The sequence below is a fragment of the Bombina bombina genome, chromosome 3 (assembly GCF_027579735.1).
Source record: "Bombina bombina isolate aBomBom1 chromosome 3, aBomBom1.pri, whole genome shotgun sequence".
NCBI lineage: Eukaryota > Metazoa > Chordata > Amphibia > Anura > Bombinatoridae > Bombina > Bombina bombina.
In genome coordinates this window covers 385,013,597-385,030,883 of record NC_069501.1, presented here as the reverse complement: position 1 = coordinate 385,030,883, position 17,287 = coordinate 385,013,597, and the positions used below count along the sequence as shown (strand labels likewise).

Sequence of the window (17,287 nt, the reverse complement as noted above, 5' to 3'; positions counted from 1 at the left end):
GGGAGTGAGTTTGGGGCAGCTCCACCATATGTGTAAGGTGTCTCCTGTGTAAGGTGTCTCCTATCTGCCCACAATTTCGCCAACACAGTGGTGAGGTAGATCCATACATTTTATTAAATCTAGTGGGGATGTAATACCAATGTGTTAACAATTTATAATACGTTTCAAATAGCGTGATACAGTGTAGGGCCTTCTTAGTAAGGGTAACAACAGTTTGCCATATTTGTGGGGAATCGGTGGATTCTAAGTATAGTTCCCATTTAAGTAAATGGGATAGTTTATTTTCGCTGTCTGTGTTATCTATAAGGGAGTAGTGCAGAGATAGGGGTTTACTTAATCTCTTAGCTTGTTGCTAAATAGTTTCTCAAATTGTACAGGGATGAGATAGTTCAGGTTTAAATCCCCAACTGATCAGAAAGCTCCTCAGTCTAATGTACTCAAATGTCATGTACAGTGGGGCAAAAAAGTATTTAGTCAGCCACCAATTGTGCAAGTTCTCCCACTTAAGAAAATGAGAGAGGCCTGTAATTTTCATCATAGGTATACCTCAACTATGAGAGACAAAATGTGGAAACAAATCCAGACAATCACATTGTCTGATTTGGAAAGAATTTATTTGCATATTATGGTGGAAAATAAGTATTTGGTCACCTACAAACAAGCAGGATTTCTGGCTCTCACAGACCTGTATCTTCTTCTTTAAGAGGCTCATCTGTCCTCCACTCATTACCTGTATTAATGGCAGCTGTTTGAACTTGTTATCAGTATAAAAGGCACCTGTCAACAACCTCAAACAGTCCACTATGGTGAAGACCAAATAGCTGTCGAAGGACACCAGAAACAAAATTGTAGACCTGCACCAGGCTGGGAAGACTGAATCTGCAATAGGCAAGCAGCTTGGTGTGAGAAATCAACTGTGGGAGCAATAATTAGAAAATGGAAGACATACAATACCACTGATAATCTCCCTCAATCTGGGGCTCCACGCAAGATCTCACCCCGTGGGGTCAAAATGATCACAAGAACGGTGAGCAAACATCCCAGAACCACACGGGGGGACCTAGTGAATGACCTGCAGAGAACTGGTACCAACGTAACAAAGGCTACCATCAGTAACACACTACGCCGCCAGGGACTCAGATCCTGCAGTGCCAGACGTGTCCCCCTGCTTAAGCCAGTACATGTCCGGGCCCGTCTGAAGTATGAAAGAGAGCATTTGGATGATCCAGAAGCAGATTGGGAGAATGTCATATGGTCAGATGAAACCAAAGTAGAACTGTTTGGTAGAAACACAACTTGTCGTGTTTGGAGGAGAGAGAATGCTGAGTTGCAACCAAAGAACACCATACCTACTGTGAAGCATGGGGGTGGCAACATCATGCTTTGGGGCTGTTTCTCTGCAAAGGGAACAGGACGACTGATCCGTGTACATGAAAGAATGAATGGGGCCATGTATCGTGAGATTTTGAGTGCAAACCTCCTTCCATAAGCAAGGGCATTGAAGATGAAACATGGCTGGGTCTTTCAGCATGACAATGAGCACAAACACACTGCCTGGGCAATGAAGAATTGGCTTCGTAAGAAGCATTTCAAGGTCCTGGAGTTGCCTAGCCAGTCTCCAGATCTCAACCCCATAGAAAACCTTATGAGGGAGTTGAAAGTCCGTGTTGCCCAGCGACAGCCCCAAAATATCACTGCTCTAGAGGAGATCTGCATGCAGGAATGGGCCAACATACCAGCAACAGTGTGTGACAACCTTGTAATGACTTACAGAAAACGTTTGACCTCTGTCATTGCCAACAAAGGATATATAACAAAGTATTGTGATAAACTTTTGATATTGACCAAATACTTATTTTCCACCATAATTTGCAAATAAATTCTTTCCAAATCAGACAATGTGATTGTCTGGATTTGTTTCCACATTTTGTCTCTCATAGTTGAGGTATACCTATGATGAAAATTACAGGCCTCTCTCATCTTCTTAAGTGGGAGAACTTGTACAATCGGTGGCTGACTAAATACTTTTTTGCCCCACTGTATTTGGGTAAAAGAGAGTTGATTTTTAGTTCTTCTAAAGTGTAAAAGCGCGGGTTCGAGGAGGAGGACCAGAGATCCGAAACTACTTGTATGCCTATTTGAGCCCACTTCTGAGGGTGGGAGTCAGGCAGTCCTAGAAGGAGGCCCGTCAGGGAAGTGACCAGTGAGGGATGTGGGGCTATGTGGGGGTAATGTCTAATTTTGTCCCACATCGTGAGACATTCACATATTATGGGTTTAGTATTGGTCAGGGTTCTACGTGAGTGGGGGGGGGAATCCAGATTAGGTCCGATAGGTATGTGTGGTGTGGCAGCGAAGCTTGCTCTATCGCTTTCCATTTGCTTAAAGATTGTATTGCCCCCCATTGTGAAATATGTGTTAGCATTGCCCCTTAATAGTAGCAAAAGATAGAGGGGGGCTATCCCTCCCCAGTGTAGAGGGCTCTGTAAAGTTTTATGGGCTACTCTAGGAGATTTGTGTTGCCAAATATATTTTGTGAACTCACTTTGAAATTGGTGTAACAAGCATCTTAGTACTCTAATAGGGAGACACCTAAAGAGGTATGTCATTTTAGGCAAAAATTACATTTTGAGAGCTGTAAGTCTGCCTATCCATGATATGTAAGTGTAATCCCATCTGTCTTTCAGTGTGCACAGTTCAGATAGTAGAGGTAAGTAGTTATCTTTTATTATCTGTGGAATATTATTTGATATCTTAACCCCAAGGTGTGAGACATAATGATCAACGCAGTTGACTTTATACTGGGCTTTCAAGTGTTCAGCTACTTCTTGGGGAAAGCCCCATGTAAAGATTTCAGTTTTATCTAAGTTTAGTTTATATAAAGACATATGGCCAAAGGATTCGAGAATGTCTTTTAGCTTTAGGAATGAGGATAGTGGGTTTCGAAGAAAACATTGTGATATCGTCAGCGAATAATGCTATTTTGTGATTTGTGCCATGTAGGGTGACCCCGTCCATCTTTCTATCTGATCTAATTTGTTCTGCGAGGGGTTAAATTGCTAGGGCGAATAGCAAAGGCGAGAGGGGGCATCCCTGCTTGGTACCATTAGTAATTGGGAAGGGGAGCGAGTGAAATCCTAGACCTTTAACCGTCACTGTAGGGGTGGAGTATAGCGTTTTAATAGCCATCAGGGTTTGTTCTGGGAAACCAAAGGCCTTGAGGACCTCCCATAGGTAACTCCATCGTATGCGATCAAAGGCCTTCTCTGCATCAAGTGAGATGACAGAGAATGGTTTATTTAATCTGGTAGATTCAGTAAAGATATTAAGTAGGCGCCTGATGTTATCAGGACCATCTCTATTAGGTATAAACCCTACCTGATCTAAATCGATAAGGTGGGGGAGTAACATGGATATAGGATTGGCTAACAATTTGGCATATATTTTGACATCTAAGTTTATCAAAGAAATTGGCCTATAGCTAGAGCAGAGGGATGGGTCTTTTTGAGCTTTTGGAATGGTTATTATTGTGGCTTCTAAAAATACCTTATCAAATTTTCCTTCCTCCTTGGCCTGGTTAAAAAACCTCAGGAGCAAGGGTGCTAACTCATTGGCATAGGTCTTATAGAAAGACGCGGAATATCCATCCGGGCCCGGTGCCTTAAAAGTCTTTAAGTTCTTGATTACATTCTTTATATCTTTAATTGTAAAGGGGGCTTTAAGGGACTCTCAGTGTTCATCCGAGAGACAGGGGAGCTTCAGACGTTTCAAGAACAAGCAAATGTCTGGAGTGGTGGCTAGTGAGTTACCTGCCTCCTTTTCTAGGTTATATAGGTTGGAATAAAATTTCTCAAAGCACCTACCTATCTGTGAGGGTAATTGATAGGTCTGATCCCCAGACTGGAAATGGTGGATTCTGGATATGCTTGTCCTTTGTTTAAGTTTATTAGCTAAGAGGGTATCTGCTTTATTGCTCTTATAATAAAAAAGTTGTTTCATCTTAAGAAGGTTAGCTTGAGTATGTTTTAGTTCTATTTGGCTGAAATGGTTTCTAAGTGTCTTGATTTGTTCGGTGATAGTGTTTGAAGGTGTCGACCGGTTAGAGGTCTCTAAGCGCCGTAGTTCTATGTGGGAGCGAGTTAGGGGTAGGCCCAACAGTTTCTTTAAGTATGCTTGTCTCCTTATAATGAGACCTCTAAAGGTGGCCTTAGCAGCACCCCAGAGAATATCATCTCTGACCTGATTATTTTCATTTATTTGAAAATAGGAAATTATATCTTTTCTAAGTTCTTCTTTAAGGGAGATGTCCAGAAGGACCTGATGGGGAAAGCGCCATGAGTACTTTGTGTTGTTATTCTCCATCAAGCGGAGGTCTACCATGACAAAGTCATGATCTGACCATGGACAGAGAGATATATTGGAGCTCTTAACCAGGTCCAGAGTTTCCGCTGAGCAGAATATATGGTCCAGTCTAGTATACGTCTTATGTGGGTGAGAAAAGTGAGTGTAATCCCTGTCCCTGGGATTGAGTGATCTCCAGATATCATAATAGTTAAATTGGGTAATAATTTGACGGAATTTGGTCGAGAGTTGGGTGGTGTGGGAAGTCTGTTTTATATGCCCTGTGGATTTTCTGTCAAAAGTTGGGTCCCAGATCATATTGAAATCTCCCACCACTATAACTCTACCTACTTTAACCCGGTCAACTGTAATGAGGATTCGTTTGAGATACTTAGGTTGGTGGAAATTGGGGAGATAGACGGACACTAAAGTGTAACTGACATGGTCTAATTTACACACTAAGATGAGAAACCTAGCTTGAGGGTCTTTTATGACCTGAATTTGTTCGTAAGCTGTTCTTTTATGGATCAGGATTGCGGCACCTCTGGCTTTCTGTGGAAATGGGGCATATTCTAGTGTATTATACTCCTTTGATATTATGTGATGGGGTTTATCAGGTGTCCAATGTGTCTCCTGAAGAAAGACCACATCAGGATCTTGTCAGAAGGCTACGCTTATGTGGTGAATTTAAGACCCTGACATTGTGTGTTAGAATCTTGAGAGTGGACATAGGAATCAATAACAAATTGTATGAGTAGTTAGGGGTGGATTAAATGAGTGGGAGTGGAGAGGAGGGGGGGAAGGATTGGAGATAAGAGGGGGTGGGATTTGGCGGAAATAGTCCGCCTCAGTGGGACCACCTTAGATCTATTTGCTCTCTGCTCCTTAATAGACCATTCAGGAGCAGAAGCTCTTATTTTCAGATTGACAGCCTGTGGTGGAGGAGAAAGTCCTGAGTGAAGACCCCAAGAAGCGAGGAGAGCCAGACCCTGAGGAAGAGTAGAGATTACATGAGATTGGTTATCTTTCATAACCACTAGATTCGTGGGGTGTCCCCATCGGTATTTGATGTCAGCTTTCCTAAGGGCTAAAGTGACAGGTTGGTAAGTCTTGCGGTATTGCAAAGTGTACGCAGATAAGTTAGGTAAAAGCAGGATGTCGCCAAACTTCTCTGAAAGGGGTGGTTTCTTAAAGGTAGCCTGCATCAACCTATCTTTATAGACATAACTATGGAAGCAGACTATTACATCTCTTGGTTTTTCCGCGGGAACGGTTCTAGATCTCAAGGCCTTATGGGCCCTTTCCATAGTATCCACCATTCCTTCGGGGGAGCCCACCAATTCCAAGTAGAGTTCTCTTAGGAAAGCTTGTAAGTCAGGAGTCCCGACACTCTCCCTCTGAACCGTATGTTGTTTCTACGGGATCTATCCTCAATATCAGCCATTTTAAACTCCAGATGGGTTAGCTGTTCCGCCAGATTTTAAGTATAAGACAGCATACTGGTCTGATCAACTGCCAAATCATTGTTTACGCTCGAGTGTATCCACTCCCTATTTCAGAAATATCTTTTTTCAATTCTGCAGAGGAACGCTGAATCTCTTGCGTGATAGAGCATGTCTGGTTGGTGAGCATCTTCTGTAAAGTAGACTTTTTTTGATGTAATGATGTGACGGTGTCACCGAGCGTATGCTCGAATGAGATTCTGCATCTAATGATTCAGGGTCACTTAGCTCTGTGTTTTGATCAGCAATGGGTGCTTTTCCAGATTGAGTAAAGTGATCATATACTGTCTTTTTATTAACAGTAGGGGGTCTTCACTTGTCTTCTAGACGTATGAAGCATGTCTCCAATATTTTAGGGTCTATTTTCTGAAAAGAAATGTGGTTATGCAAAGGCACTGCTAGTTTGTCTTATAATTAGGAAGCACTCCTAGCCATAAAAGGTTATTCCAACTTACATATATTTACTGTGGAGCAGGGATAGTTGACATCCCCTCGTGCCCTAGGACATCTTGATTTTATCAGGAGTTGAGTGATAGACCCCTCAGCCCCAAGCAGAGGGGGCGACTACCTGTAAGTCTCCTTAGGCCAAAGTGGCCTTTTAGGTATAATCCAGGACTCGAGGGAATGTCACCCAAACCTAAGTAAGGCTGATGTGAGAGGGTTACTATAGGATAATAATGGACCCCCTCTCAACTCAGGGAGTAGGGGATATGACCCAAAGGAAGGGGAAAAGGGAAATGGAAGTGAACAGCTCAGACAAGCCGGAAAGGGAGAGTTTTAAGGGGCCCCCACAATTTCCAATATACACAGGAAAAGAGTAGTTTAATGGGACAGTGAACCCAACATTTTTCTTTTGTGATTCAGATAGAGCATGCAATTTTAAGCAACTTTCTAATTTACTCTCTTGGTATGTTTATTTGAAAGCAAGAATGTAAGTTTAGATGCCGGCCCATTTTTGGTGAGCACCAATAAACAAGTGCTGTCCATGGTCTGAACCAAATTTTTGCTGGCTTCTTCGCTTAGATGCCTTCTTTTTCAAATAAACGCCTAGATTTAGAGTTCTGCGGCCAAAGGGGTGCGTTAGCTACGCGTGCTTTTTTTCCCACGCACCTTTTAAATACCGCTGGTATTTAGAGTTCACAGAATGGCTGGGTTTTCAGTACGTTAGGCTCCAAAAAGGGAGCGTAGAGCATAATTTAACGCCACTGCAACTCTCGATACCAGCGGTGCTTACGGAAGCGGCCAGCTTCAAAAACGTGCTCGTGCACAATATCCCCATAGAAAACAATGGGGCTGTTTGAGCTGAAAAAAAACCTAACACCTGCAAAAAAGCCGCGTTCAGCTCCTAACGCAGCCCCATTGTTTTCTATGGGGAAACACTTCCTACGTCTGCACCTAACACCCTAACATGTACCCCAAGTCTAAACACCCCTAACCTTACACTTATTAACCCCTATTCTGCCGCCCCCGCTATCGCTGACACCTGCATATTTTTTTTAACCCCTAATCTGCCGCTCCGTAAACCGCCGCTACTTACATTATCCCTATGTACCCCTAATCTGCTGCCCCTAACACCGCCGACCCCTATATTATATTTATTAACCCCTAACCTGCCCCCCACAACGTCGCTGCCAGCTACCTACAATAATTAACCCCTAATCTGCCGACCGCAAAGCGCCGCCACCTACATTACAGCTATGTACCCCTAATCTGCTGCCCCTAACACTGCTGACCCCTATATTATATTTATTAACCCCTAATCTGCCCCCCTCAATGTCGCCTCCACCTGCCTACACTTATTAACCCCTAATCTGCTGAGCGGATCTCACCGCTACTATAATAAACTTATTAACACCTAATCCGCCTCACTCCCGCCTCAATAACCCTATAATAAATAGTTTTAACCTCTAATCTGCCCTCCCTAACATCGCCGACACCTAACTTCAATTATTAACCCCTAATCTGCCGACCGAATCTCGCCGCTATTCTAATAAATGGATTAACCCCTAAAGCTAAGTCTAACCCTAACACTAACACCCCCCTAAGTTAAATATAATTTAAATCTAACGAAATAAATTAACTCTTATTAAATAAATTATTCCTATTTAAAGCTAAATACTTACCTGTAAAATAAACCCTAATATAGCTACAATATAAATTATAATTATATTATAGCTATTTTAGGATTAATATTTATTTTACAGGTAACTTTGTATTTATTTTAACCAGGTACAATAGCTATTAAATAGTTAAGAACTATTTAATAGCTAAAATATTTAAAATAATTACAAAATTACCTGTAAAATAAATCCTAACCTAAGTTACAATTAAACACTACACTATCAATAAATAAATTAAATAAACTACCTACAATTATCTACAATTAAACCTAACACTACACTATCAATAAATAAATTAAATACAATTCCTACAAAATTAAAGTACAAAAAATAAAAAAGAACTAAGTTACAAAAAATAAAAAAATATTTACAAACATTAGAACAAAATTACAACAATGTTAAACTAATTACACCTACTCTAAGCCCCCTAATAAAATAACAAAGACCCCCAAAATAAAAAAATGCCCTACCCTATTCTAAATTACAAAAGTTCAAAGCTCTTTTACCTTACCAGCCCTGAACAGGGCCCTTTGCGGGGCATGCCCCAAAGAATTCAGCTCTTTTGCCTGGAAAAAAAACACATACAATACCCCCCCCCCCCAACATTACAACCCACCACCCACATACCCCTAATCTAACCCAAACCCCCCTTAAATAAACCTAACACTAAGCCCCTGAAGATCTTCCTACCTTATCTTCACCATACCAGGTTCACCGATCGATCCAGAAGAGCTCCTCCGATGTCTTGATCCAAGCCCAAGCGGGGGGCTGAAGATGTCCATGATCCCGCTGAAGTCTTCATCCAAGCGGGAGCTGAAGAGGTCCATGATCCGGCTGAAGTCTTCTATCAACGGCATCTTCAATCTTCTTTCTTCCGGATCCATGTTCATCCCGCCGACGCGGAACATCCATCTTCACCGACGACTTCCCGACGAATGACGGTTCCTTTAAGGGACGTCATCCAAGATGGCGTCCCTCGAATTCCGATTGGCTGATAGGATTCTATCAGCCAATCGGAATTAAGGTAGGAAAATTCTGATTGGCTGATGGAATCAGCCAATCAGAATCAAGTTCAATCCGATTGGCTGATTCGATCAGCCAATCAGATTGAGCTCGCATTCTATTGGCTGTTCCGATCAGCCAATAGAATGCGAGCTCAATCTGATTGGCTGATCGGAATCCTATCAGCCAATCGGAATTCGAGGGACGCCATCTTGGATGACGTCCCTTAAAGGAACCGTCATTCGTCGGGAAGTCGTCGGTGAAGATGGATGTTCCGCGTCGGCGGGATGAACATGGATCCGGAAGTTAGAAGATTGAAGAGCTCTTCTGGATCGATCGGTGAACCTGGTATGGTGAAGATAAGGTAGGAAGATCTTCAGGGGCTTAGTGTTAGGTTTATTTAAGGGGGGTTTGGGTTAGATTAGGGGTATGTGGGTGGTGGGTTGTAATGTTGGGGGGGGGTATTGTATGTGTTTTTTTTCCAGGCAAAAGAGCTGAATTTTTTGGGGCATGCCCCGCAAAGGGCCCTGTTCAGGGCTGGTAAGGTAAAAGAGCTTTGAACTTTTGTAATTTAGAATAGGGTAGGGCATTTTTTTATTTTGGGGGTCTTTGTTATTTTATTAGGGGGCTTAGAGTAGGTGTAATTAGTTTAAAATTGTTGTAATTTTGTTCTAATGTTTGTAAATATTTTTTGTAACTTAGTTCTTTTTTATTTTTTGTACTTTAGTTAGTTTATTTAATTGTATTTATTTGTAGGAATTGTATTTAATTTATTTATTGATAGTGTAGTGTTAGGTTTAATTGTAGATAATAGTAGGTAGTTTATTTAATTTATTTATTGATAGTGTAGTGTTAGGTTTAATTGTAACTTAGGTTAGGATTTATTTTACAGGTAATTTTGTAATTATTTTAACTATTTTAGCTATTAAATAGTTCTTAACTATGTAATAGCTATTGTACCTGGTTAAAATAAATACAAAGTTACCTGTAAAATAAATATTAATCCTAAAATAGCTATAATATAATTATAATTTATATTGTAGCTATATTAGGGTTTATTTTACAGGTAAGTATTTAGCTTTAAATAGGAATAATTTATTTAATAAGAGTTAATTTATTTCGTTAGATTTAAATTATATTTAACTTAGCTTTAGGGGTTAATCCATTTATTAGAATAGCGGCGAGATTCGGTCGGCAGATTAGGGGTTAATAATTGAAGTTAGGTGTCGGCGATGTTAGGGAGGGCAGATTAGGGGTTAATACTATTTATTATAGGGTTATTGAGGCGGGAGTGAGGCGGATTAGGGGTTAATAACTTTATTATAGTAGCGGTGAGATCCGCTCGGCATATTAGGGGTTAATAAGTGTAGGCAGGTGGAGGCGACGTTGAGGGGGGCAGATTAGGGGTTAATAAATATAATATAGGGGTCGGCGGTGTTAGGGGCAGCAGATTAGGGGTACATAGCTATAATGTAGGTGGCGGCGCTTTGCGGTTGGCAGATTAGGGGTTAATTATTGTAGGTAGCTGGCAGCGACGTTGTGGGGGGCAGGTTAGGGGTTAATAAATATAATATAGGGGTCGGCGGTGTTAGGGGCAGCAGATTAGGGGTACATAAGTATAACGTAGGTGGCGGTCGGCAGATTAGGGGTTAAAAAAATTTAATCGAGTGGCGGCGATGTGGGGGGACCTCGGTTTAGGGGTACATAGGTAGTTTATGGGTGTTAGTGTACTTTAGAGCAGAGTAGTTAAGAGCTTTATAAACCGGCGTTAGCCCAGAAAGCTCTTAACTACTGACTTTTTTCTGCGGCTGGAGTTTTGTCGTTAGATTTCTAACGCTCACTTCAGCCACGACTCTAAATACCGGAGTTAGAAAGATCCCATTGAAAAGATAGGATACGCAATTGACGTAAGGGGATCTGCGGTATGGAAAAGTCGCGGCTGCAAAGTGAGCGTTAGACCCTTTCCTGACTGACTCCAAATACCGGCGGTAGCCCAAAACCAGCGTTAGGAGCCTCTAACGCTGGTTTTCACGGCTACCGCCCAACTCTAAATCTAGGCCAAAGATAGCAAGAGAATGATGAAAAATTGATAATAGGAGTAAAATATAAAGTTGCTTAAAATTGCATGCTCTATCTGTATCACGAAAGAAAAAAATTGGGTTCAGTATCCCTTTAAGTATGACCCTCGGTGCAGTTAGACCTTATGACATAAAATGTAGCGGTAAGTAGTACAAGATTAAAGCCCTGTGGAAGCAAGGTCAGAGATTAAACAGTAAAATGACACTACAGTTTGGGGTATTACCCCAAATACAATCAGGCTGATGCAGCAGCTGTTGGATTATAAAAATAACTCAGAAGAGTGAAGCTGAGTCCAGGGTGACTAGCCTTAAACCAATTAGGAAAAGTTCCTTGGTGGTATCTTCTCCAATAACCCCTTCTATGGTCTCCAAGGAAAGGGGGATCAAACTTTTGAGAGCAGTATGTTAACCACAATAAGATAAGGGTAAGTCCAGGTTAGGGATGGGCCTAAATTTGCGGGTCTTCTCACTATGAGGTATAGGTACTTAGTTCCTTCCTGTAGGTGGTAGTTAAATAAAGGTGAAGAGCAATGTTCCCAATGAAGTCAATGAAATTTAGGCCAAAGGGCAGTAAAGCTCTCCAGTAGGTGTCTTAGGGTGCACCAGTGAGGGTCTAGTAAAGCTGTGGGATAAGCTAGGTCAGGTGTGTCACCCAGTGAACCTCTCTGTGGTGCTGTTTAGCAGTGAATGTATAGAGTATTTTTAATGCCCCAGTTCAAGGGTGAATAAAGAGCCTTGGTGGAAGTCTGTGTAAAGTAGTCTAGAGAGGTGTAGCATAAATGACAAGACACAGTTCTCACCTACTTCTGAGTGTTTTTGGGGTCTGCTGTATTTACGGTGGTTGTAGGACTAGGGGGTCTCACCGGGCCTTCCCAGCTACGTCATGGGCTACTGTTGCTCCGTTTCCAGAGGTACTGTTGTAACAGCTAGGATAGGGGAGCCAAGGAAGAACAGGAGGGCTGCTATTCTTAGGTGTAAGCAGGGCCAATTGGTCTCTAAAAGAGATCCCAGTATGCAGCTATATTTCAAGGTCTTGGTTAAACTAATGGTGATTGTGATCTGGCCCCTAATGGCTCCCTGAGCAATTTAAGTGTGCACGGGTCAGTTGCAGCTGAAGTCCTGCTATCTCACAGGCTCACTGAAGGTAAGTACTGTAAGGAGGTCTGTATGGGGTCTGGTCTCTACAATTTGTGTCTCAGCACAACAGGGGGCTCACCAGTAGGCAGTGCGCACTGTGTGGTATCCGCAGGTGTTTAGAGCTGATGATCGGCTAATCCTAACAGGGCTCGGTTTGTTAGGCCCTAGATCCAAGATGGTGGCTACACGTGTTCAGTGGCAAGTAAGAGGTTCATGGGGCACTTTCTCACCCGATCTTCTAGAGTGCCGAGTCCAAACTCCGATGATCTGGTGCTCCTTTGTGGTCTTAGGCAGATTTTCCTTTCAAGATGTTACAGCGTCTCTCATTGCTGGAGTCAGCCGCCCCCGCAGTCGCTTGCCACGTGGGTCTAGCAGTGCCGATTTAGAAGCAATGCCGGGGTCTCCTTCTCTTGTACCGATAAGGTCCTCTGTGTGAGCTATAGCTCCGTAGCAGATCCCCAACCCTCCGGAGCTCAAAGGGATAAGAAGGAGTCCGGGTGAGGTGGTGGTTTTAGGTAGGTAAGTACTGGCCGCAACTGTTGTAGTTCTCCCACAGTCTACCTTCCTAATCCGGCCGGATTAAGTAAGGTCTTATCTAGCAATGTTACCTGCAACCCTAGTAAGTCTTCCTGGCACTTTTAGGACATGATTATAGCCTCAAAATTGGTGAAATTGCTGAAAAATATACGGAGCTCATAGCTAGTGCGACTTTCCTGCTCAACAGTTGGCTCCGCCCCCCCTTTTAGGTAGGTTTTTATTTGGGGAGGGTTGGTTGTGTGGGTGGGGGGTTTTACTGTTGGGGGGGTGTTTGTATTTTTTTTTTACAGGTAAAAGAGCTGATTTCTTTGGGGCAATGCCCTGCAAAGGCCCTTTTAAGGGCCATTGGCAGTTTAGTGTAGGCTAGGGTTTTTTTTTATTTTGATAGGGCTATTAGATTTGGTGTAATTAGTTTAAATATTTAATAATTTCTTTTTTATTTTGTGTAATTTAGTGTTTATTATTTTTTGTAATTTAGTGTTTATTATTTTTTGCAATTTAGAGTTTATTATTTTTTGTAATTTAGATAAATGTATTTTTTTCATTTAATTTATTTAATTTTAGTGTAATGTTAGGTGTTAGTGTAACTCAGGTTAGGTTTTATTTTACAGGTAAATTTGTATTTATTTTAACTAGGTAGTTATTAAATAGTTAATAACTATTTACTAACTAGTCTACCTAGTTAAAATAAATTCAAATTTACCTGTAAAATAAAAATAAAACCTAAGCTAGCTACAATGTAACTATTAGTTATATTGTAGCTAGCTTAGGGTTTATTTTACAGGTAAGTATTTAGTGTTAAATAGGAATTATTTAGGTAATAATAGTAATTTTTATTTAGATTTATTTTAATTATATTAAAGTTAGGGGTGTTAGAGTTAAGGTTAGAATTAGGTGTAGGGGTTAATATATTTATTTAGTGTTAGTGATGTGGGAGGCCAGATGTTTAGGGGTTAATAACTTTAGTATAGTGGCGGCGGCGGCGACGTTGGGGGCGGAAGATTAGGGGTTAATAAGTGTAGGTAGATGGCAGCGACATTGGGGGTGGCAGATTAGGGGTTAATAAGTGTCGGTAGGTGGTGCAACATTGGGGGCGGCAGATTAGGGGTTAATAAGTGTAATATAGGTGTCGGCGATGTCAGGGGCAGCAGATTAGGGGTGTTTAGACTCGGGGTTTATGTTAGGGTGTTAGGTTTAAACATAAATTTTCTTTCCCCATAGGAATCAATGGGGCTGCGTTACAGAGCTTTACGCTCCATTATTGCAGGTGTTAGGCTTTTTTTTAGCCTATTGATGTCTATGGGGAAATCGTGCATGACCACGTAAAAGCAGCTCACAGCAGCACTGGTATTTGGGTGCGGTATGGAGCTCATTGGAGCTCAACGCTGCCATATCGCCCGCAAATGCTGGGTTTTTGAAAACCTGTAATACCAGCGCTATTAAAGGTGAGCAGTGGAAATAACTTGCAAGTTAGCAGCGAGCCTGCCATAACGCAAAACTCGTAATCTGGCCATATATCTAGAATTATTGTGTTGCCTAGAAAATAGCAAATCAGTTGCTTCATTTTGAAATCCAATTAACAACATTATATCTGTAATCTTTGTGTTTACTTCATATAGATAATGGGAAGAGGTCAGCTGAAGAACAAGATTTGGCAAAAGACCTTGTTACAAGAGGTTCAAACAAAGGCTTCAATTTTATGGTTGATATGATCCAGGCATTACGTAAGTAATTAATTCCAGTATAATGTATATTTCATGACAATTTAAAAAATTGCACTTAATAACTAACATTAATCTAAACAATCAAAATGTTTTACTTATATTGCTCCCAGTCGTTGTAAACCACGATTAGCCAAATACTGAATTGCATTATTATGAAAACTAAGGGGCCGAAATATCTAGGGCCGAACGGCCCCTGATGCCCCTGTTTCCGCGTGAGCCTTCAGGCTCGCCAGAAACAGCAGTTATTAAGTAGCGGTCTTAAGACAGCTGCTCCTTAACTGGTCTGCCTGCTCTGAGACTGCAGACATCAATCCGCCCGATCCTATACAATCGGGCTGATTGGCACCCCCTGCTAGCGGCTGATTGGTGGCGAATCTGCAGGGGGCGGCATTGCACAAGCAGTTCACAAGAGCGGATTATGTCGGGCAGACCAGTTATAAATTGGCCCCTAAGTCATAGTTTTAAGACAAGACAACACTCTCTTTTAACATATAAATGATTTAGTGTCCTATAACATATGAAACTCACATTTTTTATTTGTGATTCAGAAAGAGCATATTATTAAAAAAATAAAAAAAAATTCCAATATACTATTATCAAATTAGCTTTGTTCCCATAGAATTCTTTGTTGAAGAGATACCTAGGTAGGTGTCTAAAGCACTAAATGGCAGGAAATAGCGCTGACATCTAGGGCCCAATCCGATATAAATCGTCGCCCGCAAAAGCCGGCGACACCAAAATTTGCGCTGGTTTGGTATCACATATACGGCGTAACATAGATGTTACGCTCGTATATTTCTGCCTTCGGCCGTAGTTTTTTGGCCCATAGACAGGTATACCAAACCAGCGCAGTTTGGTATCCAATATACAGCGTAAGGACTTACGTGGCGAAAATGGAGAAATCTTACTCCATTTTCACCTCGCCACAAATTGCAGGCGTAGTAAGCCTTACGTTGTCTTTTGGAGCCCCGTAACTCCCTAAACTACCTGCAAAATAAAACCTAACACCTAACGCATGCGCAATGTCTATCTAACTGTCAACTGCGAACTGCTAAATAAAACCTAACACCTAACGCATGCGCAATGTCAACCGCGATCCCCCGCCGCAATCACTAATAAAGTATTTAACCCTTAAACCGCCGCTCCCGGACCCCGCCGCCACCTACAATAAATGTATAACCCCCTAATGCGAGCCCCTACACCGCCGCCATCTACATTACTTACCCCCTAATGTGAGCCCCTACCCCGCCGCCATCTACATTACCTACCCCCTAATGTGAGCTCCTACCCCGCCGCCAGCTATATTAAAATTATTAACCCCTAATCTAATCCCACTATACCGCCACCACCTATATTAAATTATTAACCCCTAATCTAATCCCCCTACACCGCCACCAGCTATATTAAATTATTAACCCCTAATTAAATCCCCCTACCCCGCCGCCACCTATATTAAATTATTAACCCCTAATTTAATCCCCCTACACCGCCGCCAGCTATATTAAATTATTAACCCCTAATTAAATCCCCCTACACCGCAACCACATATATTAAATTATTAAACCCTAATTAAATCCCCCTACACCGCCACCACCTATATTAAATTATTAACCCCTAATTTAATCCCCCTACACCGCCGCCAGCTATATTAAATGAATTAACCCCTAAAATACTAAACTATCCCTACCACTAAACCTAAGTCTAACCCTACAAATAGCCCTGAAAAGGGCTTTTTGCGTGGCATTACCCCAAAGTAAACAGCTCTATTGCCAGCCCTTTAAAGGGCTTTTTGCGGGCCATTGCCCTAAAGTAACCAGCTCTTTTACCAGCCCTTAAAAGGGCTTTTTTTGCGGGGCATTGTCACAAAGTAAACAGCTCTTTTGCCTCTAATCTAAATCCCCCTACACCGCCGCCACCTATAATAAATGTATTAACCCCTAATCTAAATCCCCCTACACCGCCGCCACCTATAATAAATGTATTAACCCCTAATCTAATCCCCCTATACCACCGCCACCTATATTAAATATATTAACCCCTAATTTAACCCCCCTACACCGCCGCCACCTATATAAACTATATTAACCCTAATTATATTAGGGTTAATATAGTTAATATAGTTATTATATTATATATATTAACAATATTAACCCTAATTATATTAGGGTTAATATAGTTATTATATTATATTATATATATATATATATATATATATATATATATATATATATACATATATTAACTATATTAACCCTATCTAACTCTAACACCCCTAACTAAATTCTTATTAAAATAAATCTAATTAATATTAATATTATTAATTAAAATATTCCTATTTAAATCTAAATACTTACCTATAAAATAAACCCTAAGCTACAATATAATTAATAATTACATTATTTTAGGGTTTATATTTATTTTACAGGTAACTTGGTATTTATTTTAACTAGGTACAATAGCTATTAAATAGTTGGTAATTATTTTAACTAGGTAGCTATTAAATAGTTATTAACTATTTAATAGCTATTGTACCTAGTTAAAATAATTACCAATTTACCTGTAAAATAAATCCTAACCTAAGTTACAAATACACCTACACTATCAATAAATTAAATAAACTACAAATATCTAAACTAAAATACAATTAAATACACTAAACTAAATTACAAAAAACAAACAAACACTAAATTACAAAAAATAAAAAAATTACAAGAATTTTAAGCTAATTACACCTATTCTAAGTTCCCTAATAAAATAATAAAGCCCCCCAAAATAAAAAAATGCCCTACCCTATTCTAAATTAAAAATTAAACAGCTCTTTTACCAGCCCTTAAAAGGGCTTTTTG

At 40.8% G+C, this 17,287-nt stretch overlaps 1 protein-coding gene across 1 annotated transcript in view; it reads left to right on the top strand.

Moving 5' to 3' along the window:
- The window catches only part of LOC128651636 (maximins-S type A-like), a 92,085-nt gene that overhangs the window by 51,589 nt on the left and 23,209 nt on the right, over positions 1 to 17,287 (top strand). Inside the window, exon 6 of the mRNA XM_053704641.1 lies at positions 14,337 to 14,441. Coding sequence (XP_053560616.1) covers positions 14,337 to 14,441 — 105 coding nt within the window. The remainder of the gene's footprint in view (positions 1 to 14,336; positions 14,442 to 17,287) is intronic.